The sequence below is a fragment of the Bos grunniens genome, chromosome 2 (assembly GCF_055505025.1).
Source record: "Bos grunniens cultivar Pamir isolate PY7600 chromosome 2, Bosgru_T2T1.0, whole genome shotgun sequence".
Taxonomy (NCBI): Eukaryota; Metazoa; Chordata; class Mammalia; order Artiodactyla; family Bovidae; genus Bos; species Bos grunniens.
This window is the reverse complement of record NC_141166.1, coordinates 101877434-101896312: the sequence shown is the minus strand read 5'-3', so window position 1 is coordinate 101896312 and position 18879 is coordinate 101877434. Positions and strand designations below refer to the sequence as shown.

At 35.9% G+C, this 18879-nt stretch overlaps 1 protein-coding gene across 3 annotated transcripts in view; it reads right to left on the bottom strand.

Annotated features, from left to right (window-relative positions):
* Window positions 1–18879, bottom strand: part of PSMD14 (proteasome 26S subunit, non-ATPase 14) — a 111174-nt gene that overhangs the window by 8905 nt on the left and 83390 nt on the right. For all 3 annotated transcript variants that reach the window (XM_086369735.1, XM_086369727.1, XM_086369717.1), the window contains 3 exons: window positions 18125–18232; window positions 11741–11815; window positions 4594–4719 (listed from right to left, as the gene is read on the bottom strand). In XM_086369735.1, coding sequence (XP_086225861.1) covers window positions 4594–4719; window positions 11741–11815; window positions 18125–18232 — 309 coding nt within the window. The remainder of the gene's footprint in view (window positions 1–4593; window positions 4720–11740; window positions 11816–18124; window positions 18233–18879) is intronic.

Below are 18879 nucleotides of genomic sequence, written 5' to 3'. Positions count from 1 at the left end.
TTTCATATATTTCTATGTTTGATTGCAAACATATCTTATCATACTTAAATAATGATAATCTGACCTGATTTCCTAATATTTATATATTGTTTTTCTTATCTTATTGCACTAGCGTTAAAACAAGACTTTCTTATTTAATACAGCTACTTTAGTAAACCAAATGTAATCATATAATTATTTATTTTATGTTACATAAAAGTTGCATCCAAACTTTCTTTCAGGTTACTAAGCAGTTAAGTTTTTCTACCCAAAGTGTAAACTATCAAATCTCTGAATTTATAGGGCCACATGTTTGAAAACAAAGTAAATTTTTATGTTTTTATGCTATTCTTAAAAATGTCTTCTACAATTCCTTTTTTCTCTGGCATACTTATTTACAAATATCTAATCAAATATTATCAGTTTTGAAATATTGATGCATCTTGGCATGAATAAACTAGTAGATTTGAAATAAAAGAGTTGTGGGTGTTGAAGTTCAGTAATTATAGAGAAATCAACAATTAACAGTCAAGCAGAATCTCAGCGTGGACGTCAGACTTGACATCAAAAAGTTGATACAAAAAAATTTAATTATTTTCTAACCTTCTTTCACTTTCAGAGCTATCTGGCACCTAACTATAATTACCTTAGTTTAAAACGCCAACCAATTAAAAAGAATACTATGAGAACTAGTTGTATGGGCCTTTCTTTTTATATTTTAAGTGTTACTAAAAACTCCACCACATTCTCTTTCAATCACAGAGGGAATTACAGCCCCAAATTTGGACTCCTTCATATCACAGCTTACACATTGTTTTCATTTTATAACCAAACCTTACAAGTTTTTGAGTACTACAGAGATTTTTTAAAACTGTAAAATAGGAAAAACTTCTGTGGATGGGCAGCAGTAACCATAAATAGGTTATTTCCTGGCAGTGATACCAATAAGAATTTACTTAAACTTGTAATGTTACAGAGAAATGAAAACCATTCCTACAGTCTGCTGAATAATAACTTAAGTCTTAACTTTTTAATTTATAAAAGTTAACTGTTTTAAATATGATAAACGATTTCTTCTCTTTAATCTCTACAACATATACTAGAAACATTATATATATATTTCCCTATAATCTAGAACCAATGGAGATTTCTAGCTGGAACACTACATATAAATCAGGGCAATGCTCTTCAAAGCCAACCCTAATTCTGCTGGATTTTAGCTTGTATGGGCCCATCAACATTTTTTCCAAAGCTCTCCATTCTCTCAAAAGACTGATTGTTAACTCTCGGCAAATCTTATACACTATCTCTTGGCTAGTATTTTGTAAGATGTCTTTAAATTAAAAAGAAAAAAATCATTATTTTTTTTTTTTTGCTGTGACAACTAATATCAATTTTAACTGTCTCCAAAAGCTCTAGCCCTTGCTGTCAATTTTTAGTCCCACTTAGTGAACTGCTTTATTTACATTCTATTTTTCTTTTTTTGCCACACTGTGGCTTGTGGGATCTTAGTTCCCTGACCAAGGATTAAACCTGTACCCTCAGCCATTAAAGTGTGGAATCCTAACTAATGGACTGCCAGGGAATTCCTTACTTGTTTAATCTCTTTATATCCTTTCTCAATCTTTCAGTGCATGCATGTGTGCTAAGTAGCTTCAGCTGTGTCTGACTCTGTGCAACCCTATAGACTTATAGCCCACCAGGCTCCTCTGTCCATGAGATTCTCCAGGCAAGAATACTGGAGTGTTTTGCCATGTTCTCCTCCAGGGGATCCTCCCGACCCAGGGATCAAACCTGCACCTCCTGCACTGCAGGCGGATTCTTTATCAGGAAAGCCGCTCAATCTTTCTACTTCTACTTAAATTGGAAATGTTAACAGTATTAACATACTTCAAGTTACCTAGGCAGGAGAACTTTAATTCATCTTTGAGTCCTTCTTCTTTCACTTTATCTATCCAACTGGCACATTTTATTTTACTAATCTGTTGATACCTCTGTTCCTACTACCACTACTATAATCCACACAGACACTTACTACCTTTTGTTTGGGTAACAGAAGTTCCTCCTAAGAAGAATCTCCATTTCAAATCTCCTCTTAAAATACTTTCTTCTATACCTTTGTTAAACTATGTTTCTAAAGTCAGGTTCTGGGTATATCATGCCCCTAATCAAAAAATAAACTATTCAGACTGTTACTTGACTTCAGTAATTTAAAAATCTCTATTCCCCACTATTTACCCTTTTATGTACATGCTTCTTATGTACTCTACCCAAACACAGCTTCCTAAAGATGCCCTTGCCTATTCTGTCTCCAAGTCTTTGCTCATGACATTCAGCTGGCTTGGGGTAACATTTCTTTGTATTTCCAAATCTTACTCATGCTTTAAGGTCTAGTTCAAATGTTATTATTTTCTAAAACAGCATCCTGAGTCTCTCCCAGCTGAAAGGAAAAAGCTTTGAATTACAGGACTTCACCTGGACTTCTCTACGGCAGTGTTCTCTAAGTTCTAACTTGAATGGGTATACAAATTTCTTGGAAATCTTGTTAAAATGTACATTCTGATTTAGTGGGTCAAAGAACCTGCATTTCTAACAAGATTACAAGTGAAATTGATGCAGCTGGTCTGTGGAAAATTTGAATACTAAGGTGTTATCAAACACACCAGTTATAGTCTAGTACTTTGGTACTAAACTTTTCTTACTGCTCTTATTTTCCTAAAAATGAAGAATCCGTTTTCACTGAAAATTGCACAGAAGATATTTGATAAATATTTGTAACCATAACACTGTACATACAATATGTATATGTTTCACAAACCACAGGGTTTTGATCCTTTAATAGATCACAAGCTATATGTCCATATACATAATATGTATATATATAACTGAAACAGAATGAAATCAAGTCAGATGAGAAAGAAAATAGAATATATCATTTGTAAAAGGGTAAATATTGTTTCATAGAACTTCTGTTGTAATCCCTGGAGAAGGGAAAGGCTACCCACTCCAGTATTCTGGCCTGGAGAATTCCATGAACTGTATAGTCCCATGGGCTTGCAAAGAGTCGGACACAGCTGAGTGACTTTCACTTCACTTTACTTCTGTTGTAATATATACATATATACAAATACATTGCATGTATTGGGTCGAAATGTAAAATCTATTCTTTATATGGATTTTTGTCAAAAAAGTAGAAAAACATGAGTTGAACCATGTCCACCCTAAATGGATACACTGAAATCAAAACCTTGGTTATAGCTTAGAATTATGCTGCCACAAGCCAAAGAATACCTGGGGACCAACAGAAGCTGGAAAAGAAAAAGAAGGACCCTCCCCTGCTAGAGGCTACACAGGGAGTAAGGCCCTCCCAATACCTTGATTTTGGACTTCTAGCTTCAAATTGTAAAAGAACAGAAATCTGTGAATAAAATATTATCATGACCACGTATATTTGTGTGTGTGTGTGCATGTGATCAGTCTTCCAGTCACATCCGACTCTTTGCAACCCTATGGACTGTACCCTGCCAGGCTGTTCTGACCATGAGATTTCCCAGGCAAGAATACCAGAGTGGTTTGCCATTTCCTATTCCAGGGAATCTTCCCGAACCAGGAATCGAATCCAAGTCTCCTGTGTCTCCTACATTCGCAGGTGGATTCTTTACCACTGAGCCACCTGGAAAGCCCCACATACACTTTAGCGTACAATAAACATTTTTAGGAGATTCTTAAAATTATAACTTTTCTTACATTCTCATATGAAGTGGTCTCCCCTTGCTCTTTTTCTTTATATCATCCTGTTTACTGTCTGCACAGCACTAATTATAATATATTGTGTTGTGTTTATTTGTTGACTTTGTTTCCTCTGCCAGAAAGTAAATTCCACGAGGATAGGTCTTATGTCTTACTATATCCCCAGAGCCTGACATCTAACCAGTTTTCAGTAAATACTCATTTAATGAAAAACAGGAAGTTTCATACGTTACACGTTCAGTTCAGTTCAGTCGCTCAGTCGTGTCCGACTCTTTGCAACCCTATGAATCGCAGCACGCCAGGCCTCCCTGTCCATCACCAATTCCCGGAGTTCACCCAGACTCACGACCATCGAGTTAGTGATGCCATCCAGCCATCTCATCCTGTCGTCCCCTTCTCCTCCTGCCCCCAATCCCAAGTTACATGTTATGAAGTATTAAATGCTATTGTTGTTCACATCTCCTTGTTCTTCCTTCCCTTCCAAGAAAAAGTCCTCTGAACAATGGAAAGATTTCAAATGTAAAAGACCATTTTACGTGGCCTACAACCGGGGCTGGGGCTGGCTAACTACAGGCCATGGGTCAAATCTCGCCGGATGACAATTTTAGTAAATGTTTTACTAAGACACAGCTTCACGCATTCCTTTATGTATTTATTGTCTGTGGCTACTTTTACAATGTAACAGCAGAGTTGAGTAGTTGCAACAGACTGGATGGCCGGGATGGCCTGTAAAGCCTAAAAATATTTACTGTTTGATCTATAGAAATAGGCCACTCTGCTTTTAACTGTTTATATAATGCCTAATAGCTAATCGCACATATTCCAAAGGTTATTTAGAAATAAATGTTGAAAATAAGTTTTTACCTTATTGTAATTTTTTGCTAATTCCAACATCTCTTTTACCACTGATTCATTATGTTTACAGTGCTCACTGTAGTCCTGAAGTGTCAAACCTTCCATCCAACTCTTCTTATGCAAATTTAATAACATCTAAAAAACATAAAGAAAAATTAATTATGCTTCTATACTGAAGAGATTTCCTTTATGTCTTGAAAAACAACTTCACAGACAACTTCTGGAATTAATGAATTTAAATTTAATTTTATTAATTTAAATAAACCCTAAAGAGCATCTTCCTAAATTTATATTAATAAAACTCTAAGGAATACTCCAACCCCATGGCCTTTGCATTTGCTGTCCCTCTGCCTCAAAGGCTATTTTCTTTATCCTTCTATAGCTTACCTTTCTCACTTCCTTAGAGATAGATGCCACTTCTCACCACCTTATAAAAAAGCCACTCCACACTATCCTAAACATCTTTCTTTCCTTAATCTGTTTTATTATTTTTATAACACTATAAACAGCTGAAACTTGTGTTTTCTTGTTTAGTGCATTTCTCTCTCACTAAAGAGAAATCAACAAGGCAAGGACTTTAAGATCACCAAGGTCTAGATTCTCGAATCTAGATCATAATCTAATCATAGCAAATAATCAATAAGTATATACTGAATGAATGAAACTACTATGCTATGCACAGGATTTCTAACAGTTCATATAGCCCAGCTTTCAAACACCGAGATAAGGAGGTAAATGCTCCCATTTACTGAATGACTTTGTGTCAGTCTTTCTGAGCCTTTGTTTACATTATCTATGAATTGAAGGCTTGTAGATAATCTCCAAGTTTCCTTCAAATTCTAATATTCTGTCTATAACTTTTTAAATTTAAATTTTATATCAGAATGAAAAGTCATAAAACTGGGAAAAAAAATCACATTCATCCAGTTTGCAATCACATCAGCAAACTAGGATCAGATCCTATTAGTGATCACAGAACTAAACACCTTAGCTCATTATTTCTTAAATTGGACTCCTAGTTCTGAATACATATTCTTGGAAATTCATCAGTTTTCAAGTTCAAATTCCTAAGACAGTTTTTCTTAAAGTCCTATTCTATAAATAATGTCGTTTAGTTGAGGACTACCAGTGAATAAGAAGAGTTTTCTAAATGATAAAATTACACAATATCAAAAAAATGGTGGCTACAGAATGATTGATATTTTCTTGCTATGAGAACCAGTATACTCTATTTAACTTTTTATTTTGTACTGAGGTGTACCTATTAGCTTCAGGGGAACAGCAAATGGACTCAGCCATACATATACATATAACCATTCTCCACCAAAGTCCCCTCCCATCCAGGCTGTCATATACCGTTAACCAGAGTTCCCTGTGCTTTACAGTAGGTCCTAGAAGCAGTATACTTTAAGTGAGATCCACAGGGCACGAGGCTCTAAAGACATAGTCAGAAGTGAGTTTAGTTTAAAAGAACTGTTTGCAGCTAAAATCAGTACAAAGTTTTCCTTATGCTGAAGAATAAGCTAGTCAAGCAAGTCAAAATCACCAATGAGAACTTCCAAGACACAAAAGCTCCAAATTCCCTGATTCCTCCCCTGGGGCTCATGGAGGCAAGAGTAATTTGAAAAAACCTAGAAAACTCCTGCACATGTAGCCCCAATTTCTTTGATTGCTTCCCATCTTCACCATGGATAATGTTTTAGAAATATATCTTTAGGAAATTTTGGTACAGTTGCAACTACCAATGTTATAAGAAAATGAAAGTGTTATTCGTTCAGTTGTGTCCAGCTCTTTGCAACCCCATGGACTGTAGCCCACCAGGTTCCTCTGTCCATGGAATTCTCCAAGCAAGAATAATGGAGTGAGTTGCCATTTCCTTCTCCAGGGGATCTTGCCAACCCAGGGAATGCTATAAAGCTAAAAATGCTATAAAGCTATATATACCAATGTTATAAAGCTACCTATAATTAAGTGCTGAGAACAGGATTTCTGTATGCTTCAAAAGCAAACCAAAAAATTTCCCAAAGAGCAGAATAATAATCCCACCCTGCCTGGACAACGATCACACTGGGTCCCTCAGGTAAGACTTGGAGTTAAGTATACAACTTGGTGGGATAAGAATAAAGGCAGGGGTTTTTGACATTAAGAAAGCACCTGAACTGAGCTATGCTAGGAACATAAATATACTATTAATTATTTATATGTGTGCTTTTTTATATCAAGGATGGTAGCTAAAGTATCAAGAATGGATACTATAAAAGAAAGAAGAAAAAAAGTCTGATGTAATTAGATGGATATTTCCAAACAGCTGGGTCTCAGATATAAGACGGACAACATATTTATAATATATTTATGTATCTGAATGAATTTTTCAGTTTGTGTCTGAGTGGTACCCTTTTTACCCATGGCCTGTACCTAGTCTATATAAAATTAAAATAAGTGTTGAAAATGTACTTTCAGTTATCAACTAAATCTACCAAAGCTGGTATGAACTTTTGAACAAAAGCAAACTGATGGAAGAGAGCTTTATAGCTGTGTGTCTCCCCTCAGGTCAAGGAAGAAATGGACCCTGCAGCACCTCACTCAAAACCATGCTCAAGCACCTAGGACTTTTGAGGGAGTATATTGGTGGCTTAGAAGTTTTAAATCCATAGTTTATCAAACTTCAGAAAATCTTACATGGCACATGCTCCCCACAAAATATAAATGAGCCAGAAAATGGAAGTGATTTGGTTGAAAGAGGAAGTATTATAGGGAGCCCTCTTATTCCACCTCCAACACACCATATGCACTGGAATCCCTTCTAAGGTAACTCTGTGGGGAACACTTACAACTAGTAAGATCTTGTTTACTACTGATTACTTATCATGTTTGAACTTCAGAGTGCATGTAGTATTCAAAGCCTATTGGCTGCCAATAGTACTCATGGTCTTTAAGACTTTTTAAAGTCTTTCTCAGAGAGAAACACAAGAAGCTTATTTGGAGGATGACCAATTGCAGTAATAAAGAAAGAAAAAAGCAAGTCAGATTATAATTTCAAAAAGCAATAGGCAGAATATTTTAACTAGTTGAGAGAAAAACTGTACTCAAGATAACCCTAAATGAGTAGAAGCTAAAGAATATGCAGGTCAGGAAGCAACAGTTAGAACTGGACATGGAACGACAGACTGGTTCCCAATAGGAAAAGGAATACGTCAAGGCTGTATATTGTCACCCTGCTTATTTAACCTACATGCAGAGTACATCATGAGAAATGCTGGGCTGGAAGAAGCACAAGCTGGAATCAAGATTGCCGGGAGAAATATCAATTACCTTAGATATGCAGATGACACCACCCTTATGGCAGAAAGTGAAGAGGAACTCAAAAGCCTCTTAATGAGAGTGAAAGAGGAGAGTGAAAACGTTGGCTTAAAGCTCAACATTCAGAAAACAAAGATCATGGCATCTGGTCCCATCACTTCATGGGAAATAGATGGGGAAACAGTGGAAACAGTGTCAGACTTTATTTGGGGGGCTCCAAAATCACTGCAGATGGTGACTGCAGCCATGAAATTAAAAGACACTTACTCCTTGGTAGGAAAGTTATAACCAACCTAGACAGCACGTTGAAAAGCAGAGACATTACTTTGCCAACAAAGGTCCGTCTAGTCAAGGCTATGGTTTTTCCAGTGGTCATGTATGGATGTGAGAGTTGGACTGTGAAGAAAGCTGAGCACCGAAGAATTGATGCTTTTGAACTGTGGTGTTGGAGACGACTCTTGAGAGTCCCCTGGACTGCAAGGAGATCCAACTAGTCCATTCTGAAGGAGATCAGCCCTGGGATTTCTTTGGAAGGACTGATGCTAAAGCTGAAACTCTAGTACTTTGGCCACCTGATGCGAAGAGTTGACTCATTGGAAAAGACCCTGATGCTGGGAGGGAGTGGGGGCAGGAGGAGAAGGGGACGACAGAGGATGAAATGGCTGGATGGCATCACTGACTCAATGGATGTGAGTCTGAGTGAACTCCGGGAGTTGGTGATGGTCAGGGAGGTCTGGTGTGCTGCGATTCATGGGGTCGCAAGGAGTCGGACAAGACTAAGCGACTGAACTGAACTGAAAGAATGCTAATTTATCAAGATGCTAGGTAATTTGAAAAGTATCAAATTTTACCCAAAAAAGATGTCCTTTTCATTATAGGGGACTAGAATGCAAAAGTTGGAAGTCAACAAACACCTGAAGTAACAGGCAAATTTGGCCTTGGAGTACAGAATGAAGCAGGCCAAAGGCTAACAGAGTTTCCAAGAGAACACACTGGTCATTGCAAACACCCTCTTCCAACAACACAAGAGAAGACTCTACACATGGACATCACCAGATGGTCAACACCGAAATCAGACTGATTATATTCTTTGCAGCCAAAGATGGAGAAGCTCTACACAGTTATCAAAAACAAGACCGGGAGCTGACTGTGGCTCAGATCATGAACTTCTTATTGCCAAATTGAGACTTAAATTGAAGACACTGGGGAAAACCACGAGACCATTCGGGTATGACCTAAATCAAATCCCTTATGATTATACAGTGGAAGTGAGAAATAGATTTAAGGGACTAGATCTGAGAGACAGAGTGTCTGATGAACTACCGACGGAGGTTCTTGACATTTTACAGGAGACAGGGATCAAGACCATCTCCATAAAAAGAAATGCAAAAAGGCATAATGGCTGTCTGGCGAGGCCTTACAAATAGCTGTGAAAAGAAGAGAAGCTAAAAGCAAAGGAGAAAAGGAAACACATAAGCATCTGAATGCAGAGTTCCAAAAAATAGCAAGGAGAGATAAGAAAGGCTTCCTCAGCAATCAATGCAAAGAAAACAGAGAAAAGCAATAGAATGGAAAAAACTAGAGATCTCTCCAAGAAAATAAGAGATACCAAGGGAACATTTCATGCAAAGATGAGCTTGATAAAGGACAGAAATGGTATGGACCTCACAGAAGCAGAAGATATTAAGAGGAGATGGCAAGAATACACAGAAGAACTGTACAAAAAAGATCTTCACGACCCGGATGATCACGATGGTGTGATCACTCACCTAGAGCCAAACATCCTGGAATGTGAAGTCAAGTGGGCCTTAGAAAGCATCACTATGAACAAAGCTAGTGGAGGTGATGGAATTCCAGTTGAGCTATTTCAAATCCTAAAAGATGATGCTATGAAAGTGCTGCACTCAATATGTCAGCAAATTTGGAAAACTCAGCAGTGGCCACAGGACTGGAAAAGGTCCGTTTTCATTCCAATCCCAAAGAAAGGCAATGCCAAAGAATGCTCAAACTACCGCACAATTGCACTCATCTCACATGCTAGTAAAGTAATGCTCAAAATTCTCCAAGCCAGGCTTCAGCAATACGTGAGCCGTGAACTTCCAGATGTTCAAGCTGGTTTTAGAAAACAGAGGAACCAGAGATCAAATTGCCAACATCTACTGGATCATCCAAAAAGCAATAGACTTACAGAAAAACATCTATATCTGCTTTATTGACTATGCCAAAGCCTTTGTATGGCTCACAACAAAATGTGGAAAATTCTGAAAAAGATGGGAATACAAGACCACCTGACCTGTCTCTTGAGAATTCTGTGTACAGGTCAGGAAGCAACAGTTACAACTGGACATGGAACAACAGACTGGTTTCAAATCAATAAAGGAGTACATCAAGGCTGTATATTGTCACCCTGCTTATTTAACTTATATGCAGCGTACATCATGAGAAACACTGGGCTGGAAGAAGCACAGCTGGAATCAAGATTGCTGGGAGAAATTCAATAACCTCAGATATGCAGATGACACTACCCTTATAGCAGAAAGTGAAGAACTGAAAAGCCTCTTGATGAAAGTGAAAGAGGAGACTGAAAAAGTTGGCTTACAGCTCAACATTCAGAAAACTAAGATCATGGCATCCGGTCCCATCACTTCCTGGCAAATAGATGGGGAAACAGTGGAAACAGTGTCAGACTTTATTTTTGGGGGGCTCCAAAATCACTGCAGATGGTGATTGCAGCCATGAAATTAAAAGACACTTACTCCTTGGAAGGAAAGTTATGACCAACCTAGACAGCACATTAAAAAGCAGAGACATTACTTTGCCAACAAAGGTCCATCTAGTCAAGACTATGGTTTTTCCAGTAGTCATGTACGGATGTGAGAGTTGGACTATAAAGAAAGCTGAGCGTTGAAGAATTGATGCTTTTGAAGAAGCTTTTGGAGATGCTTTTGGAGAAGACTCTTGAGAGTTCCTTGGACTGCAAGGAGATCCAACCAGTCCATCCTAAAGGAGATTAGTTCTGGATGTTCATTGGAAGGACTGATGTTGAAGCTGAGACTCCAATACTTTGGTCACCGGATGCAAAGAGGTGACTCATTGGAAAAGACCCTAATGCTGGGAAAGATTCAGGGCAGGAGAAGGGGACGACAGAGTATGAGATGGTTGGATGGCATCATCGACTCAACAGACATGAGTTTGGGTAAACTCAGGGAGTTAGTGATGGACATGGAGGCCTGGTTTGCTGTGGTTCATGGGGTCGCAAAGAGTCGGACACAACTGAGCAACTGAACTTAACTGAAAAAATGTTAATTCATCAAGATGCTAGGTAATTTTTAAAGTATCACGTTTTACTACTATAAAAAGGTGTACTAATTTAGATCTGAATATCTGAAAATCCTTAAAATGCATTTCCCTTTTGACTCACCTTTAGATTATCCTAAGTAACCATGGTACTTTTTAAAAAACACGATACAGTTACAATCTAATTTATTCCTTTCAAATTTGGAAAGTTATCTATTTAGCAATTTAGTGACAAAAGGTCATTTTATGGAGAAGATAAATTAATCAGAAAAATAACAGACCTAGAAGAAAGATTTTTATAATTTATCATAAAACCAAGCTGGAATGTTTGTTTCCTACTTCTTCCTCTGCTTTAGCACATACCAAGAAGGTAAAACTGTCTTTCAATTTGTCCAGTAAAATATTCCTTTATTTTATGCTGCAATTCAAGAGGAATGAAAAAACTTTTGGATATAATAAATGAAACAGGTCAACAATTTAAATTCAAATAAACCAGGTAATATTTCAGTTGTTTGAAATAGACGTTTTTCCTCCTCTAAGGTAAAAAATTTAAGCTCACCTTCTGTTCCAATTCATTTTTCCGATAGTTAATAGTAATGGAGTAATAATGTCTGTTTAGTCCATGAATTAATGCCTATATAGATAAATGATTAGAAAAAAGACAAATTAGTATTTTTCATCTAATAAGATAAATATACCTGTTTGAAACTATTGACACATCCAGTACACAATACCTTTATATCTTCTAAAAATGACTTTTTATCCAAAATAAATATTAAATTATTTTTTTCTCGCTAAAGTTTAGGAGTGAGGTTCTGAGGTATGGGGCACACAATCTTTAAAGCATGATATAGGAGCACAGATTCAACAGTTTTAGTAGCCTTGCTCAGAGTCAGATACAGTTTTACTTCATCATTATCTAACTTAGAAATTAACTATTCATAATTTATAAATACACATAATTTATTAAGTCTAATTTTATGATCATCTAGGCAGGGGCTCTTTCTTACTTACAGAAAAGCCTAAAAAGCTGTAATAAAATAATTATTCCTTCATCCACAACATTAACCTGGAGTTTCCCTTTTTAATTCGGTTCTAATATCTGAAAAGTAACTGTCTGCACCTGTCTCTAAATTAATAAAATGGAATCTGTTCTGTACTGGGTCTAGTGACAGGCAATCTCACTAAGCAGTACTTGTAGATATCACTTGGCTTAAATTTATATTTCTTTATTATTGTCCCTGTTAATCTTTCATACTGCTTGTGTCAGTTTTACTACTTTTATCTAAATACCGTAATTGAAAATCAAGTAGGTAGTGCCTTCAAGTTCAAAAGTGGGGATTTCAGAGAAAAGCTGAATCTCTAAAATATGGACCTGCTTCCCCATTTGGCTAAATACTTCTTTCCACTGTACTTGATCACCGAGAAAAACAGGGAGACCATAATAAAAACTTAAGCTAATGGCATGGTTTTATTAAGAAACAATAACCCTGCATGTGCTGGAAATGCTTCACAACTGCTTAAATAACTTAGCAGCAGAGGTTCAAATGAGGTCCAGAACAATTTCTATGGACTCCTTAATCAGCCTTCTAAGACATTAAAGCACAGAAATATACATTGGATACATTTTCAAGTATAAAAACAAAAAGGGCTTTGGGGTTAACTCTCAGAAATCTAAAGATAAACTATAATTAGATTTTTATAGTGTAGTCTTAAGGTGCTGAGGTAAAAAAAGGGGTAGAAAGGAAACATTTGATGAGCACCTGGCATCTGCTTTATAAAATAAGTCTTCTAATCTTCACAACAACCCAGTAAGGTAGCCTGGTTCCATGTGTATTTCTGACAGATGAGGTAATAAGACACTTATCTCAATTCATACTAGTTTCTACCTAATAAAAGGCAAAGCTGGGGTCTGAGCCTAAGACTTTTTGACTCCAAAGCCCATGTTTTTTCTACCATACTATGATGCTACAATATATCTCAGAAATTCTTAAATTCTTTGTACTTTAAGAATGAGAATGAAAACAAAGCATAGTCTTATTATTAAACTTTGCTAGCAAAATCACCCCACCAAATACTAAACCGTTTTAGATTATGTACTGCAAAAATCCATTCTTGTATTTCTAACATCTGCTATAATAAAATAGTTGACATGTGAAATTAAAGTACTAAGAGGATCTATTAAATCCTTATTCATTTCAATAATCAAGAACAGTGAGCTAAATTTCAGTGCACAGATATGTGTACTACTGTGAGGATCAAATAGTGGGGCTAATCAGGGCCTCCTTTAAATGGTACTCACCTTTATGCAAATTAGGAAGTACATCCTCTGGGTGGAAGACTTTAAAAAAAAGGTGCCCAAGTGCTCCAAGCAGACACAGCCGGGCTACAGAGTGAAGCTTAGGCTAGATTTCAGGTGCCAACTGACCTCTCATACAAATGATTTTATGCTGTGCTCCAACTGTATAATTTTACATAGTGGCCATAAAGCTAGTAATGGTATAGCCAATAGATTCAGAAGTCAGCCAAATGGGCACACAGACAGGTCCACATTTTGGAGATAAACTGTACTGCTGAAAAACACAGTTTAGAACTTGAAGGCACTACCTACTTGATTTTCAATTACATTATTCAGATAAAAGTAGTAAAACTAACACAGGTAGTATGAAAGATTAGCAGGAACAATAATAAACATATAAATTTAATCCAAATGATATCCTCAAACTATCTTCTAATTTCACTTACTCACCTGCTGTGTGCCCCTATTACATTCATCCCAAATCATAAGTAAACTGGCCCCACGGAGTCCTTCTTCCATATAAACCCAAAAGGCGCAGGCTCTTTTATTTAGCTTAGTGAAAAATGAATTTTCTCAAATTCACCAATCTAGTTGACACTGAATTACAAGTTGTGGCAGCATACACCAAATATAAGAGATTAGCTTTACCAAGGGGGAGACTAGCCTCTTCAAACGGCCAAGTTGAAAATGCCGTAGTATATCAGGCCAACAAAGAAGTTACATAACCAGGAAATTTTGGAACATCAATACCTAATTTTTAAATCTACACTTAACAAAACACATGATGGATTTAGAAAAATTTAGGCAATTCTTCAGTAAAACAGGATTTTGTCCTGAAGCTCATTCCTTGATTATTCAAAACCTGCAACAATTTCTCACAGAAGCACTATTAAAAAGCAAGGTTCTGTTCTATACTGTTTATATTGTGGGCTATAAGCTTTCAGTGGCTGACCTGGGAAGCTAAATCACCTTTTAGAGCACTGTTTCTAGGACAATACATTTTAGAATTACTAAAATGGGACTTAGCTTATTTGCTTCGTGGATATGCTGACCCTTGTTTTCTTTGCTCAAAGGCTGTCAAAAACTTTCAAAGAAGGGAGTTCTTCCTAGGTTGATATTCAATATCCATGTAAGATGCTATTTATTTTAGACAGAGTAATCTGGAGAAGTAACTAGACAAAGAGGAGTTTTGAGATCCCACTGATTTGACTTTCAGTTTATTTCTATATTTAAGTTAATCTTTAGAGTAGAGCTTTATAATTTTGTTGGTATAATAGATCTGAAGAAAAGTACACCAATAATCTTTATGGTGAAATCATACTTTCTGGAAATGTCTAGACTACTCAGGAGAAATGAGAAGTTCTAACTTCATTTGCTCACTGTGTGGAAAACAGGCATATTATAAAACACACAGCTTATGAAATGTATAATAACCTATTTATAGGTTCTTGATAGGTTAAAAAAAAAGTTTCATGCTCTTAAGGCATATTTATTTAGATCTAAAGATGAATCTGTTTGCCTTATTTTACATTGATAAACTGAAAGTGTGCTGCTAAATATCATCCATTAAATCATACTTTAAAATGAAGCTTTCTTTATAAAAATAAAATAACTGAAAAGAAACAAAACATGTGCTTTGTTCCCTTTTGGGTGGAGAACTAGGCTGCAAATGGCAAATGCAGAAGGGATAATTTTTGCTAAATACTTTTTCATAAGTTTTGAATTTTGAGCTGTATATGTATATTATCTATGCCAAAATTAATGAATTAATGAATCTTCTAAATACAGTATAAAAGAAGGAGAAGCTCTGCTTATAGTTTCTACAACTCACGAGGTAACCTAGGCAAATCACAAATACGCTGGGCCTCAAGTCTCCTCATCTACAAAATGCCCACATGGTTCTTTCTAGACCAACTGATTTACAACTGCTTAACAACTACTGAAAATACTGTTTTTTGAAGAGTTTAATTCTGTTAGACAATGCGGTTGTACTCAGAGCTACACTTAAGGGGCTCACAAACCTAGTACAATGCACCTATGCATCAATAGTTAGTAAATTTCCATGCAGCTGACAATGAATCTTCATACAAACTGTGACCTTTAAGGACTTGACATTTTGAACAATTTTTAGTCAAATAGGTTTAATAAAATAAATATTTGTTAATTCTCAATTCTATACATTTGACAATATTGGTCAAATGTTTCACATACAAAATAGTATTACAGTTACAAACATTAATAGAAAACTCTACAGTATAGGCATTACACTTTTCCCTCTCTATCGGAAATGACTCTATTAGTGACTTCTCTTATTTAAAACATGAAAGTTCATATAAACTTTGTCTATTAGCTTTGTTTTGTTGTAGATACTTCACCATTGCTATTAGTGCTTAAAAGTAACATCTTCTAAAAGCAGTATGTTTCCCCGCAAAAAGTTTAAGAAATACAGAGAAGGAAAAACAAGAAAAAAATCCATAATCCTATTACCCAAAGGCAATCAATACTAACATTGTGGTGTAAATACATAGGCACAGTTTTTAATATATATTTTTTCAAAGAGGAGAACTTGTATATGTGATTTTATAATCTTTACCTTAAGGTATTTTGAACTTTCTTCTATATATTAAATAGTAGTTACAATATAACCCTAATGTTATAGTAAAAAAATCAGCAAAGCATTAGCAAAAGCATTAGCAAACACCAGCATGAGGGCTGATGGTACCTGTCAGGTTGCTATTCCTACTACTTATAAGTTGGTTTAGGAACAAGATCCCTCTAAACACAAACTAATTTTCCTCCAAAATAAGAGGCATGGCCTTTCTGCAAGGTTTCTGATCCCTGAGGTACAGATTCTGCCAACACATCTTAAAATTCTATTATGAATAACACCATTCACTTCAAGTTCTTCTAGGTTGCTTTCTTTCTACCTTGTCTTAGAAAACTAATAAATTGTATTAAGGTGTGCCCTCGTTCTGTCACTTTTTGGCTTGATCCCATTTGAGTGTTTTAGTACTGGAATTGTCTCAAAACTGCAAAGCACCCAGATAGATATCTTCCTGATGGGCGCTATATAAACTGTGAAATAAATATATTTACAGATTTTAATTGGAAGGCAAAACAAACTAAGAAGAAATGAAAAACAATGATGCTATAGCTGTTATATACACAGGTCCCTTTAACTTCAGTTTGGAAAGCTTCATAAGGTTCACCTTAAATTACAGACTACCAGGTAAAAAATACAAACTGGACTGATATAAAAAGAACCAGATTTTAATTATTTAATTACACTCAATTTTTAAGGTTAAACAGCAGTATTTAAATTTAAAAGACAGTATCTGCAACAGGTGGCTGTTGACTTGCAATTAGTAGAAACTTCTGGCAGAAACACACCATGCAGTAATCACAATGATCTTAAGACTGTGAGATGCTACTTAACCTTTTGCAAAAAAATAATGAAGCAGTATGATGCTATGGGGGTTTACAAGAAAGGTCATTATCACAGGCTAAACTGGTCCAATAATATATTCTCTTGGAACATGCAAGCATGGGCTTGTCTGTACCCAATCAAAAACACTAGTAGCTTATTTCATACTCATTGTACTTTGTAGTTTTCTCTGATGTCTAAAATAATTTTTTCAAAAGCAACACACCTCAATCCTTTGGGAAAAAATTTTTTTCACTTTGATGAAGGCTTCAGATGAGTGACTGCTGAAAAACTAAGCATCTGAAAGTATAAAGTTATCAAAGTATAGCCAGGCTTAACCATGGCTAACTGTCAAAGCCACAAGTCCCCAAAGACAACCACATGACAGAGCAAGGTTTCAGAAGTGGAGCAGCAATAGCCACTATAATGTCTCTGTCCTGTGTGTTCTGTTTAACCAAACATGGTATTTCTGTCCTTTTAATTAATCTTCAGAGAAGCAATTAACTATACGGACACAGGTTGTGGTACATTTAAAAACATATTAAAATAATTTTTGCAGACAATAAAGATTTGTGTAAAAACAATGAGGTATGTGAACGATACAAAGAAAACACTAATCACTCAGGAGGATACTAAGTGTCTAAATAACTTTAATAATGTGGCTGACATCACTAGAAAGAACAAGATACAAACTAATCGAAAGCAGTATGTAGCTGTGTCTTGTATGAATTGTTTTAAAAGAAGGGATTAAGCAAAAAAAAAAAAAAAAGAAAAAAAGAAATATTTAAGTATTATTTAGGAACTGCTTCTGGGAACCCCTTAAAGTATACAGCAATGTACCATTAGGTACTAAGAGAAAAGGCTACTAACCAATCAATAATGATACTATGATACCTAACACTCCATTTAAACCCCTATCAGTCCTTTACTACACTGTTAACCAACAAAACTGTAAGGTACTCTCAAGATTAAGGATCTACTATGCCCCCCAAAAGGATGTCCTCAAACTGTTAGCAAAGTTTAAAGACATCACTAAAAGCGCACTCATATACAACAAATCTAACTTTTGCAACACTATTTTCATAAACTCCTTTTAAAGCACAAGAAAAATTAATTGCAAAACAAATTAAAAGACTAAGTATTGGATCCTAAACTGGTCATTTATAACAGGCTTTTAAAATGTAAAACAGTTTTAACACGTAATCAAATACAGGCATTACCTGAATAGACGGCTTGTTTAGGTGACCCAGATTTGAGGTTGTTTGTCTTGGTTCATGTCCTAAGACCATCATATTAGCATTGATCAATCTGAAGGCATCAATAACAACCTGTAAAAACAAGGTGTCAGGTCATTTCTTTTTTAAAAAACAAGTGAGGATGCCAAGCAACAGTGGACAAGGCATGATCAACTTGCATCTGTTTCTGGCCTATTTCCAGAAAATCATTTAATTATAATATTAATAAAAAAGAACCCCTGCTGACTGTGCCATCAGCACACCACCCTCTATCTTGTAATGTAAGGTGACACCAATTATTGCAATTTTCATGAAGCAGTAAAGGAAAATATTAACTTTGCATCTTTATTATTGAAACACGTCATTACTAAACTTACACCAAACAGCCTTCATTGGTGTGCATGTCTGTCACCTAAATTTTACCTAATCAAAATGAATGACAAAGAGAAACTAAAACTGAAAGTGAGCACAAGCTAAGGGACCACATCTAAAGCCCAGCCCTGTCACATCAATTATACTACCACAATACTTGAAATGACAACAAAATTACAACCAGCAAGGCAGTTGCTCCACGTATTCTCTTCTAGTCAGATACCTTTTACTTCTTGTGACTATAAAAAACTTTATACCTTGTCTGATGGCCTTAAGTGTCCAAACCACTCTCAAGAATAAGAGGCACAATACAAGAAAACCAAGGTCATCTATGCTTTAAGTTAGGAACATGGTAAAGAATAATATAG